General features: G+C 42.7%; 1 protein-coding gene across 10 annotated transcripts in view; it reads left to right on the top strand.

Moving 5' to 3' along the window:
- GPATCH8 (G-patch domain containing 8) overlaps nucleotides 1-12,443 on the top strand; it is a 57,837-nt gene that overhangs the window by 39,017 nt on the left and 6,377 nt on the right. For 9 of the 10 annotated variants that reach the window (XR_015707559.1, XR_015707557.1, XR_015707558.1 and 6 more), the window contains 2 exons: nucleotides 2,637-2,780; nucleotides 11,968-12,098. Coding sequence is in view for 6 of the 10 variants with exons in the window: in XM_087770445.1 (XP_087626571.1) it covers nucleotides 2,637-2,780; nucleotides 11,968-12,098 (275 nt within the window). In the remaining 4 variants the exon portion in view is untranslated. Of the gene's footprint in view, nucleotides 1-2,636; nucleotides 2,781-5,011; nucleotides 5,049-10,475; nucleotides 10,526-11,967; nucleotides 12,099-12,443 lie in introns of all 10 variants that reach the window. The other variant, XM_087770447.1, reaches the window with a different exon arrangement.

Below are 12,443 nucleotides of genomic sequence, written 5' to 3'. Positions count from 1 at the left end.
GAAGATATTTCTCCTTTTTGTTGTTTTTAATCTCCTGCTGGGTGGCATGCTGCTCGCACGCTACAAAGGGAAGGTTTGGCCCTGACATTGGCCGTTCTCCGGCAGCGTGCGGCCGAAAGCCTGGATCCCTTTCTGCAGCAAGCCCCCAGCTGCGATGCTGGGCATCTTCAGACAGCAGCTGTCGAGCACAAAGTATTTCTTCGTTGCGGAGTGGTTGGTGGGAGCTCTTGTGTGAATTGCATGTAATGATGTTTTGTCTCAGGTCTGCAATGCGATTTATGGTAAAGTTCTTGGGTTTTGCAATTGTCTTTTCAAATGCGGTTGAACGCGCGTTGCTCTCACCGTTCTGTCTTCCTGCCGTTATTCAGCATGGTTTTTTTTTCTTTCAGGAGCTCTGTGGAGCAGTAGCAGTCTCTCCCAACTCAGATGTGTTTTTATTAGCATGCTTTATTGTTAGGCTCTTGCATTTCTGTAGTAATCTGTGAAAATCTCTGCAAGCGTAATGTTTTTCATTGCTCCGCAGGAGTCCATTATGTAATTGCCAACTGCGGCCGCATCCTGATTAGCCATTCAGTGAGCCTCAAAGGAATTTCAGATAACTCTGCAACCAAGAAGCAAGCAAGAAATGTTCTTTAATTCCCTTCTTTTGTATAGATTCTGGTCACTCAAATGGCTGTGTTTTCATTGTTTAGCCACAGGATGCTTTCTAAAAAAAAAAAAAACAAACCTACACATAGTGCAGGAAGCTTGTTTAGGGTTTCAGAGGAACCTGAAACGTCATTGTTCTGTGGATCTCACGCTGCTCTGTTTCCCTTTCTTGTCTTCCTGGGGACCTGCTTCAGGCTCAAACCTCTAGCTAGTTTTGTTGATTTTTTTTCTTCTTCTTAACAAGGGCCTCCGGTAATAGATGGAAGCAGGAACTTGAAATAGATTTTTTTATTTAGAAGGTGAACAGTGCTTTAAATTGAAAAAAAACCTTTTAGCAGTAGAATTTTTCAGATATTCCTCTCCCCCCCACCCTGGTGTTGAAATTGTTTACGTGAATCTTGCGTTATAGAAAGCATGCTCAGCAATATTATTTTAATGTAATTTTGGTGTGGTAACTGGGAGATAAACCATATTGCCTTGAACAAGATCTTAAATAAAAAGAAAAAAAGCTTTCATAGTATATCTTCTTTAAATGTCTGCTAGCTCCTCTCGCAAATGCAAGGGAATTTCCCATAAGAAGTTTGTATTGAAGACAGAAACTCTTAAGTGGTTTTTCTCAAGTGTTAGGCTAGTTTTTCTTACATGATTTCTCTATTCCAGTTGAAATGCATATGGTAAATAGCTCTATGGGGTATGCTGCTGTTAGTACAGGGTACTTTGTCATACAGCCTTTGTAGCTTTTTTTTTTTTTACTATGCATCAGCGTAAGTGCTTCCATCTTGTTAAAGTAAACCTTCCCCAGCTTGCTTCTAAAGAGTGGCGATGTTTTATTAATTTTGCTGGTGGGATTGTAATTGAAACGCCCTGGCTAGAGGAAGAAGATGCTTAGCTCTGAGATTAGGGTGCGTTTCAGAGCCCCCCCGGTTGCTGAAGCCCCCCAGCTCTGCATCGGCTGCGGCTCTGCATCGGCTGCGGCTCTGCCCTGGGGACGGGGCTCCAGAGCAGCACAGCCTCGCTTCCAGGCACTGGGACTTCAAGCCATTACAGCCACTTGAGGGACTGGGATTTCCACCGAGTCCCAGAGCCTTTTGCCACTGCTAATCCAAAAGCTGCTACTTTTCCTTGTAGCGAAAGAGGGGAGGACATGACCATCGCCAATTTAGACACTTCACCTTTGCTTGGAGGTTTGGCTTTGCACCTATACAAATGTTGAATTACCTAAGGAAAAAAAATACTGTCTGCAACCTCTAAGGCGATCTCTCTCCCTCTCTTTTATTAAATGGCAACTGCCTGTACCCACTCCCCGTGTAATCACTGTATTTGAGCTCAGCTTAATGGGCAGCATTGTTCCTGGGAAGATTTCACCGACTGAAAAATTACACTGAAGTGAAATAGGCTCAGTGGTTTCCGAACTGTGCTTTCCCAGCCGCAGATCTGTGTTCCTCCCTATTGAATTGCAGACAAACTGAGATCAAGCAGACATCTGTTAGCACTCAAAATGGAGGAAGTATCAGCATTTGAAGTTCTAAGGTTCTGCTCCAAAAGCAGCGATCTTCCTTGGTGCGATGTGTATTTTGCGCATCTTATGCGAGCAGGCAGCTGCCAGTTTGTTTATGTGTTAGCTTGAGGCTTTGAACCTCTCTCTTTATCTCGGACAATCCAGCAGGCTCTCCGCTTGCAGCCCCAACTGCCTTCCTGCCATCAGCGCTAGATTTTTTGGGTTTTTTTAAGCAGTCTCCTTTTACTGATGACAAGATTATGTTCTGTCTATGTTAGGAAACTGGGTCAGGGCTAGGTTGGTAGTACTGCAAAGTTATCCTTCGTACCTTTTAATTTGCAAAGACTGGTCAGCTTAATAAATATAATCATCAGTGTACACTAAGGTTTTCTTAAGGACTATTTTTCCTTAAAGGCTTAGTTCATCATCTTCCAGTTTGTTTTCCAAGACGTTTAACAGAAGCGTTTTATTTTTTTTGTTAATTTTGCAGGATTATGTTGATAAAGAAAAGGCAATTGCCAAGGCTTTGGAAGACCTCAGAGCAAACTTCTACTGTGAACTCTGTGACAAGCAGTATCAAAAGCATCAAGAGTTTGACAACCACATAAACTCTTACGATCATGCTCACAAGCAGGTAAACAAGTGCTGATAGCACAGTTCATCAATTTTATATTCATTGCAGCAGTCTTGTTTGTGGTTAATACTTTGAACTTCCCCAGTGTATCAGTTTGCCTTATAGCCCCAGGGGTAGGTGTTTTATGTCACTGGTTAAGATTCTTATGCCCACCATTCATTTAAAAAAAACCCAAAACAACAAACAAAAAACCCAACTCGCTGTTGGCATCAAGGAGCCCAGTTTTGAATGGGCTGCTGCTGAACTGGGAAGAGTACAGATGGGTATGAATGGCTCCTAGTTTGCATCAGCTTTTAATATAGCACAACTTTGGAGAGTGATGATACGCCACGTGTGCGCATTTTAATACTTTAGTCTGTGTTCTGTCAAGTTACTGAAAGCAGACTAGGAAATAATGGGCTGTGTCAAAGGAATCGTAAAAAAGGAGCACTTTCCAAATTCCGTAACCCTCAGGAGAAGGTGGATTCAGAATCTGTGTGGAACTGGCTTTGGTCCCAAGGTAGGGATGTACCGTAGTATCTAGGTGATAGTTCATGCTGCGCAGTAAATAATAACAGTTCACGTGTTAGCCTGATCTATTTTACCATTCGGAGCTGCTAAATGAGATGTAAATGTACAGCAGATAGCAGTGCTGTGCTCATCTAGAGATGAAATTGCTCAAAGGAGGTTTTTTGATAGTCATAAATTCTAGCAATGCAATCATTAAAATGCTGATAACTTCTGGAGGATGTGCTCTAGAGTAGTAGATCTTGCAAAATAGCAGTGAAGCAACAGCTTAAAAACAAGAATATGGCATTGCAGAGTATGATTTTTTTGTGTATTAAGTATAGGGTATGATAGTTCAAAGTAAATTCACTCAGGGAGTCTCAGCAGGAAATCTCACGGCAGGGCAGTTTCTGTTTGAGTACTGTGGTGAACTGTGGTTTAATAGAATTAAGAGCAGAAATTCATTCATTTACTTTGTACTGGGAAAACGGGCTGCTTCGGCCGACTGGTGGCAGAGTCGTGATACCTGATAGCAGTGTGCTTCATCTAAAGTTTTCCATCGACTTGGTTGAAACTTGAGTGCAATTCCATGCATCAGTTTAGGAGGTGGAAGGACCTGTTTGTGTCACATTCTTACAGCCTGGTGATGCAGTATGATTATGTCAACTCCTGTTTCAAACCCTTGGGTGATTAATAGGGGGAGTGACGTGAGGTTGGCAAGGCTGAGAGTGTTTTCTAGCATCTAGAGATGCCGTGGAAGAAGAAACAAAGCAACCACCCCTCATTGGTATCAAAGGAGTCATCAGTAGGGGTGCAAGAAGAGTGACCTGAAAGAAAAATGTCTTGGGAACGCACAGGGTGGTGTAATCTTCTCATCGGTAGAAAGAATTCGGGGGTTGCTTGGTACTGCTGATTATTTTTAAATGAATTGATGTTCTTGGATAATTTGCAGTAACTTCAGGCAGGCTTTGGAGAAAATGAGCCTTCAAACTCTCCCTACATCACCCAGCATTAATTTCTAGTTACACAGGGATTTAAACAAAGAAGCAATCATGCTTTGCTTAAGGAGAAAATTGCTTGCCCAGCTTTATGTCGTGCTGAAATGTGTGTCACCCTGTTGGGTCAGTGTTCAGTAAGTGAACTTGAAACTACCTAGAAATAATGAAGCTAAATTTGCATAAGTAACACAATCTCAGTTCTGTTGTTCATTACCGCTCAAGATAGGCTCAGTTCTAACAGTCCATTCGAAATTGTAAGGTGGTTTAAAAAAAAAATAAATATACTGTGCTTTTCATAATATCTTGCACATTGACGTTTCATATTTTGCCTCTTTGGACAAGAAGGCAAGGTTACATAAAGGGTAACATAAATTTTTTGAGGAAAAACACAAAGTTTTCTTAAAAGTAGGCTAATCAGTAGGCTTTCTTGGAAAGAGGAGACATTACGGTATCTTAGATAATTACAGCAAACTGGCTTGGTATATATAATCTGCAATGTTTTTTCTTCTCAGCGGTAATTCTTGAGGCAACAGTGCTTCGGTTTTGCCTTTTTCTTAGCTTGTTGAACAGATTTCCACGGGATCGTTTTTGCTTTTAAGTATTTTTAGTTACACGTACCCACGACGTTGAAGTGTTTGCTTATTCCTTCTGTGGCTCAGCGAGCATTAGGCTGTCCCTGTAAATAGATGTTCCATCCTCAGATCCCTTTCCGCTCCCGAGTTATAAAGACACTGTCTTGTATTCCAGGAAGGAACTCAGGATTATTGCGAAACAGGGACCATAGGTAAGTGTATTGATCCCTACCGGATAAATTTTGGACCCACCAAACAATTAAAGGGGAGGTTTTATTGTTATTTCCTGACTATACTGGTTTCATATAGCATTCGGATATGTCTGAATCAACCTCAGCACCAAGTTTCTATCCAAAAGGCAGTATTTCTAGATTACCTTGACTGGGAAAATAATCTTCAATTTATTATCACAAACCATTGGCCTGTTTAAGTCATTGTATTTCAAACATCTTGTTGGAGGCGTGCAATGTTGTTCTCTAGATTTTTTTTTTTTTTTAATTAGGTTGATACTTGAAATGAGAAGTGCAGATGTTTTAAAGAACAGTAACCCTATCTAGTCACCAAATGGTCAGTCCCTCTCGGGGAAGCCAGAGGGCTGAAAGCAACTTGAGTTCATACAGATGGCACTGCAAGAGGAAAAATAAACTCGGTTCTCTTCAAGCTCCTTCAGTGAGCAACTGAAAAAGGCCATAACCATAGATGTCATAACTTTTTGTACCCTGGAAAGCTACTGATATCTCTTACGGGTTTTTTTTTTAGCTGTGAGATCTTGAACCTTGCAACTAGAAGTACTGGTGGCTTATGAAGGACCCCTGCCTCTGATGTTGCACAGTCCTACTGTCAACAGAGTAATAATAATCAACAGACAAATGTGAAAGGCGGCAAACGTAGAAAGAAAGCTTCTGCAGCTAGCGAGGAACTTGGGTAGTGAAGATGGACCCAGTGTATTTTTGTGCTGCTTTCCTGCAGCTTTGTGATGGCCAGATGCTCGAGAGCTCCCACGGTCCCAGAAGACTCCGGACTTAGTGGGAATGTATCCTTAGGGCATGACATCCGCGTGGGCCCTTAATTCAGTTCTATCAAGATAGAACACTTCACGGTAGATTTGTGTGAAGATGAACATGAGTCACCTTATCTGGGGTTGTGTACCCAGTTTGTGTATTCTTATCAAATAAACCTAATCTGTATTGCCCGTCACTTAGAGCAGCTTGCAAAAGTTGGTACGATTGGAATTATCTTACGTGTAAGTAACGTAGCATTTACAGTCAGATTTTATTGCGTTTTTTTACTGTGTCTAAGAACTAACGTACAGAATCTCGTATACGGTCACCTCTTTCCCACTAGCATGCCTGATGAAGGGTTGAGCTGTTTACTGAGTCACTGACCCAACAGAATAAAACCAGTCACCTTCTGAATTCCATGTGAAAAACAAACGTGTTCCTCTGTGAACTTTTGCCAGGTGAACTGTGAGAACGCTAACCAGTACTGAAATGCAGGTTTCGATGTAGCTTTCATTTTATTTATTTCTAAATGTGTGGCATTTTGGAGGTGTAGGTGATGAATTCTGCATAGATTCTCTTTATAAAAGGACAAAGGGAACGTATTTCCATAAAGAAGTTCTTTGGGAAAGAGGGTGGAACTAAGAACTGAAGCTATAGATCTACAGCTCTTCATGCCCTAATTATCTGGATCTTTGCTTCTAATGCCAAGGGGGAGAGATCTGTTAATGCACAATAAAATTACCAACGCAGCCACCGCTGTGGTTGATGAGTACTCTAAATCCAAACCCTGAACTTTGTGGTTTGGGGAGAATTGGACTTGTGCTTCCCAAAAACTTGTATCTTCAAGCACAGCTTGAACGTAGAAGACGGAAGAGAGAATCTCCAAGATCCTTGGAGTTACCTGGGAGGCTTTTCTACTCTAGAAGTGCTTTACCCTCAAAAAAGCCATGGTAGTTTTCTTAATGCAGTTTTAGCTGCTCGTTTGCTGATGGCAAACACGTTTGGAGAAGAGCACTTATACATGGAGAGCGTCCAATAAAATAAGTCTTCAGCGTGCAAGGCCTGGACGTTGTGATTACAAGCAACGCTAGCCTCCTGAAGGGCAGGCAGACTGGGGTCGTTGGAGTATCTGTGTTGCGTTAATGCATGGTGTATTTTCCTAAGTTGAAAATGAGGTGTCAGGGAAGAAATTAAGATGAAATAAAACTGCAGTTGCGTGCCATTTCCCCTCTGCTCTTTTCACTTCATTTACGAGCGTGCAAAGAATGTTGATTACCAAAAATAAGCAGGGCTTGTATTCTCACTTATATAAAATTACAAAGGTTGCTATCCTTTGAGCTCATATTTAGCTAATGGTGTAGTTCGCTCCCAGAAGCTTTTGTGGCAAAGAATTGAGCATACGTCAAAAGTTCAGAAAGCCAGAAATCTGCTGGCATGTAATGAAAAGTACATTATTATTTTATTTAATAGGAATTGGCAGAGAGACCTGAGAACAATAGCAGGGGAGGAGTAGGCTCTAATGGGATTGTGCTGTCACATCAGCTGCCTCCTGTCTCAAGCCAGCGCAGAAATCTCACTGTACGTGGATCCACTCTGTCCCTCTTTCCTGAACACAACGTTTGTCGTGAAAGTCTCGGATCTCCGGGTCTAGTAAAGCAGTGCAGCAGAGTGCTTTTTGTATTCTGAGAATAACACGATCTCTTTCTGCTCTGCAATTTTAGGCAAAGAACGCCTCTCGCATGGGCCTCGGTTCAGCAAAATTGCATGGCTTTGTCAACTTAAATTGAGAAAATCCATTCGCTGCTGGTCCTGAACCTGAAAAGCGATGCTCTCTGGTTCAGTACTGGGGAGCTCTCGCCTCGACACCATCTCACCGGCAGAATTTCATGTGCGATTGCCACAGCGTGCACTGAGTTTTTTTGCTGTTACGACAGCTTCTGAATCCTGATTGTCCCCCTTTTATTTAACCACCTTCATGTGTCTGTGACGGGCTCTCTCTAGAGCTTTTAAATGATGCCGGAGGGCAGCTTATTTAAGCCAATTGGAAGAGAATTGTAAGGTAATGGCGTTGTATGCCAGTTTGGCCCCACCTGAGCTATGCAGCGATCGGGAGATAATCCATTACTGTAGCCTCTTTGTGCTGGAGTACTGAGGTAGATGCAGATTTTACAGAAAACCTGTTCTTTAAGAGCTGGATTTGCACTCCCGTTGAAATTGAGAGACTTGTTAGTAATTTTCTTCGAAACAAGGCTGCAAACTTAAAATACTATTCTTTGTTACAAAGCTGAGGTGGGCGGCAGCTATTAATAAAACACAATACCAAGCTGAAGGAAGGCTTGAGGTAGTGAAGTACTGCTTCTAGCACGCAGAAATCTGGATGAACTTTATTTAAGTGCTAGTGATTTGTGTCCTTATTTGCTGGTCGCTGGGCTTACTGATGTGGCCCTTCTTACAGCTGAAGTAATAAACCAGCAGAATAATATTTCTTGGCTTCATGGTCACTATCATCCTACAGTTTGTAAATGCGTTGCTGCTTAGATAAACCTTCTGCTTCCTCGGAAAACACTCTGCCTATGAATTAAAAATGCTTCCTGATTTTTAAATCCTATAGTAGCATGAAGCTATATGTTTGATTTAATACAGGTTGGTGGCTCTGATCCTGTTGAAGAAATTATGGTGTTGCTGAGCACTGTGGGAAGACTTAAAAAGGCTGGTTTCACCCCAAGAAGATGGGTTCCCAGGGCTCCTTTCCTTAGTTGGTGGGGAGAAGCTCCCCAAGGATGACTGAGTGGCTGCGTTAAATTCTTGTTTAAATGCCGTGGCTGTGCCGGGGGGGAAGGGGGAGCGGGAGCTGTGCGACTCGCCTCCCGCGGCCGTCCGGCCTCTGCGAGTACCCACACGTATGGGCAGTCCGAAAAGTAATTTAGAGATTTTGGAGGATTAGAATAATAAACGCTTGCCTAAGGATTAGATGGAAATTTCTGTAGTGTAAGCCTAGCTTAAATATCGATTTAGTTCAAATAGCTTTCTAGGAAGGCTGAGACCTGGAGTATGCTGAAAAGCATTTCATTGCTTCGATGGACTCCTTTTACTAGTGTGAAATTGTACATCAAGCTTTTAATTGCTTCACCCCAGTTGGGTTTGGGGGGAGGAAGGTAGGCAGAGCAGTAGGTAACCGGTTCTTTGCGTGGATAAATGGCTGGATTCAGTTAGGCACTTGAAGCGATGAGCGAGGTAAGGGTTACTCTGCCAGGATATTTAGAAAGGTTCTGGCTATTTTAAAAGTTCAGTGCTAATCAGCTGCCTGCAAACGTAGCCTTCGTGCATCTATTCCTGTAGTGATTTGTTTTTACAGATGAGCAGTCTGGTCTTCTGTCGTCCCTCCTTCCCCTACCCCAGTTGCGTTTATGTAAGATCATGCAGTCCAGCCAGGCTTCTTGGAACTTGGCTCCTTGCAACCTTGGGAAATCATTTCTTGATGACAGGTGCATCGTTTTAGGTCAGGCAAAGATGCTGAGCTACGTTCTGTTCCATATTTTACATTCCCAAGGAGACGGCATGGTGCAGCCGTGGAGCTTTTCTATCCTATACTCACCCAGCAAGACCCTTCTTCCTTCTGGCCCCTGTGCGACAAAAAGAAACTCAGCCTTGAGATCTCTTAGTCCTTTGTAAAGTCAGCTTTGTAAAATCAGACCAACTTCTCCCCAGTTTGGGGAGCAGTAAATTCTCAGCAGTCTTGAAAGCATGGTTAGTGGTTTATCATGTTAAAAGGCACAGATCGCAGCGTAGCTAGGTGTTGCCCTGTATTGCATGTCCTGGAGTTGCGGTGCCTCGGGACAGTTCATTTGCTTCATCGCTTCTAATTTATAAGTGTTGGGAGTGGGAGGTTTGGGGGAGCAGAGACACGCAAAGGTCAGCATTTAAAGAAATGGGCATTTAATTCTGTCTTCATTATAATTGTCTGTTGTAATGAAGGCAGGATTGCACTGTGGGCAGCTGCATCATTACCGACTGCCTTTGAGCCCGTTTTGTTTCCCGCGGAGACGTTAGGGCCGTGCCTGGGGGGCGGAGGTGGGTTTCTGAGTGCACCATTGCACCTTCCTCTTTCAAGTAAAAGGTCACAGTTCATTTCTGTTGTAAATAGCTGGGTCATATTTTTTTCCAAATGGATGAGTGATCTAGAGACTTGGCATCAAACCCCAGTGAAATAGTTTTGTCAGCTGTTGGTGACTTTAACTTCCTGGAGCATTTTAGATACGCTTTTTAAATCAGCATGAAAAAGCTGATAGCATTGCTTAGCCCATTCCCCCCCCCCCCCCCCCCCCTTGAAAAAAAATTACTGTTCAACATGTAACATACACCACAAAACCCTTGAGCCCTTTACTTGTCCTGGTGAAAGTAGCTCTGTTATTCCAGGTGGGATCATTGCTGTGTCTGTGCGTGTATGTGTGTTCCTCCTCCTGCTCCAGGCTCCCTAAGCTCGGTCCCAAAGCTTTGCTGCCTCAGCTCCTTCTCCGTAGAATAGCTCGCAGACACACCGAGAGCCTGTGTAGTAATGCTTGCTTTTTATTTTTTTTCTCTCTTCCACTCTTGTTATATTTTTACTTTCTTTTTTTCTTTGTGATGTGACGTTTTCAGCTGATGTATTGAAAGCAAACCCTTCTAATTTTGGAGTCCAGATCACAAGAGTGAGTTTCTTTATACTAGTGTCTATAGCTGTATTTTTTTGTGTGTCCTCCCCTCTCATTTTGGTAACGCTCAACCACATTTAGTAAATAGGATTAGGTAAGAGAATCCTCTGTCTTGTCAAATCTTCCCCTTTTTCCACAAAGCAATGTTCTCTTTACATTGGGCCAACTTAATTCCTCTAATTTGAACTTCAGGTTAGTTTTCAGATCCACTGTTTCTGCGCGTACCCGTCTGACTCTGCTCCGTTAAAGAGGCAGAGTCAGCCAGCCAGAAGGTCTATTTAGAATTCACCGATGAGTTGTACATCTTGTACGAGGATTTTTCTAAAGTGACTACTGCTTTGAGTACCGTTAGTCTTTCAGGCCCTTCATGAAATGCCTAAAAAACACGAAGCTTTTTCAAAAGCTGGGTACCTGATGCTTTCTGGAATTGGGCCTTTCGAAAGGGTTTCAAATTGTGCACCAAAAAAGAAAAATTAATCCCTTAGGATGGTAGAGGTCTTTCTTTGCTGCTTTCTGTTACTGAAACTTCTGTATAGCACTCTAAAACAAAAAGCCTTGTGAATTTTCACATGTATTCAAAGGAAAAACAGCAGCCTCTTCTCCTAGTGCTTTGAGACAAGGGCCTTCAAAAAGTTTCTGAAGTCTCGGATGTTCGATTTCTATTAGGATTGGATATCTAGGTTTCCTCAGTGACGTTACGATGTTTGAAATTCCTTGGGTTTGCTTCCTCACACGATAAGATTTCTGGGGAACTTCGTGTTTCTGCCCTCTAAAATATGAAACCCCCAAAGACCCCACTGCATTTAGAGCACTTTGTTTCTTGAGAGACCGCTCAGAACTACTGTCAGGAAAGCAAGTAACTGTTTGTGGTGTATGTTGTATTATTTATTTGCTTACCGGAATCATCTGCATGGGATTTTTGGCACCTTCTCCAATGTAATTTGTACATTGCTTTTGTAAGATGTAATACCTGGGTAACTCTCGTGCACCAGCTAATCCCTTTCTGTTCTTTGGCCCATGCTATTAAGACTTCTGTCATGCACTGTTTGTCAAGTACATTTGCACCCTGCAAGAGCAGCAAACAGTCTTTTTTTTTTTTTTTTTTCCTTTTCCTTCCAGAATTTGCTTGTTGCTTTGAAATCAGCTTTATTGTACATGCTAACGAAAACCAGTAATGTTGATTGGAAATGCATAGGCGCAGACTTGAAGTCATAGCCAAAAGTGATCAACAGTTGTCTTTTCATTTAGCTACTGGGAGGATGGCAATGTGCTCCATTTGGTTTGTTGAGCTAAGATGCTGTTGCTCCATCCTAGCTCAATAAATGTGACTGGGGAGGGGCTTTACAGCGTACTTTCCAGCGCTACAGCAAAGAGACGCTTTCGGACGCTTAACCACAAACCGCTTTAATCTAATCTGTTTCTGCTTTCTTTTGCCTCAGAGGTTGAAAGATCTCAAGCAAAGAGAATTTGCTCGCAATGTCTCTTCAAGATCACGTAAAGATGAAAGGAAGCAGGAGAAAGCCCTCCGGCGTCTGCACGAACTGGCTGAACAGCGGAGACAGCCTGAATGGTGAGTACAGGGGATCCCTGAGCACCCTTGGAGCGTGCGTGCAGGAGGCCTGCCTGGGACTGCCGCCCTTTGCTGCGCTGGCGTTCTTGCTCCTGTGATCCTGCGTAAGGTTTGAGGGCAAGGCTTCATGCTTAAGTTTGGCCTCATGTTGTGGTTTCAGTAGGAGTGAACTCACTAGAATGGTAGTCCAGGGCATCCCCAAATGGCTTTATCCAGCAATACTCCATTATTTACTATGATTAAAAAATTCACATGGCTATATAATGCTATTTTAATGCATGTTTCTGGATAAAAGAGTACTTGAAATGGGTAAAAGATTGTTTTAGGTCAGGCATGAAACCAACT

The sequence above is a fragment of the Nipponia nippon genome, unplaced genomic scaffold, assembly GCF_047370975.1.
Source record: "Nipponia nippon isolate SJK-2023a ecotype South Korea unplaced genomic scaffold, ASM4737097v1 scaffold_32, whole genome shotgun sequence".
Lineage (NCBI taxonomy): Eukaryota > Metazoa > Chordata > Aves > Pelecaniformes > Threskiornithidae > Nipponia > Nipponia nippon.
Note: the sequence above shows the minus strand (reverse complement) of the source record. Positions and strands in the feature narration are given on the sequence as shown.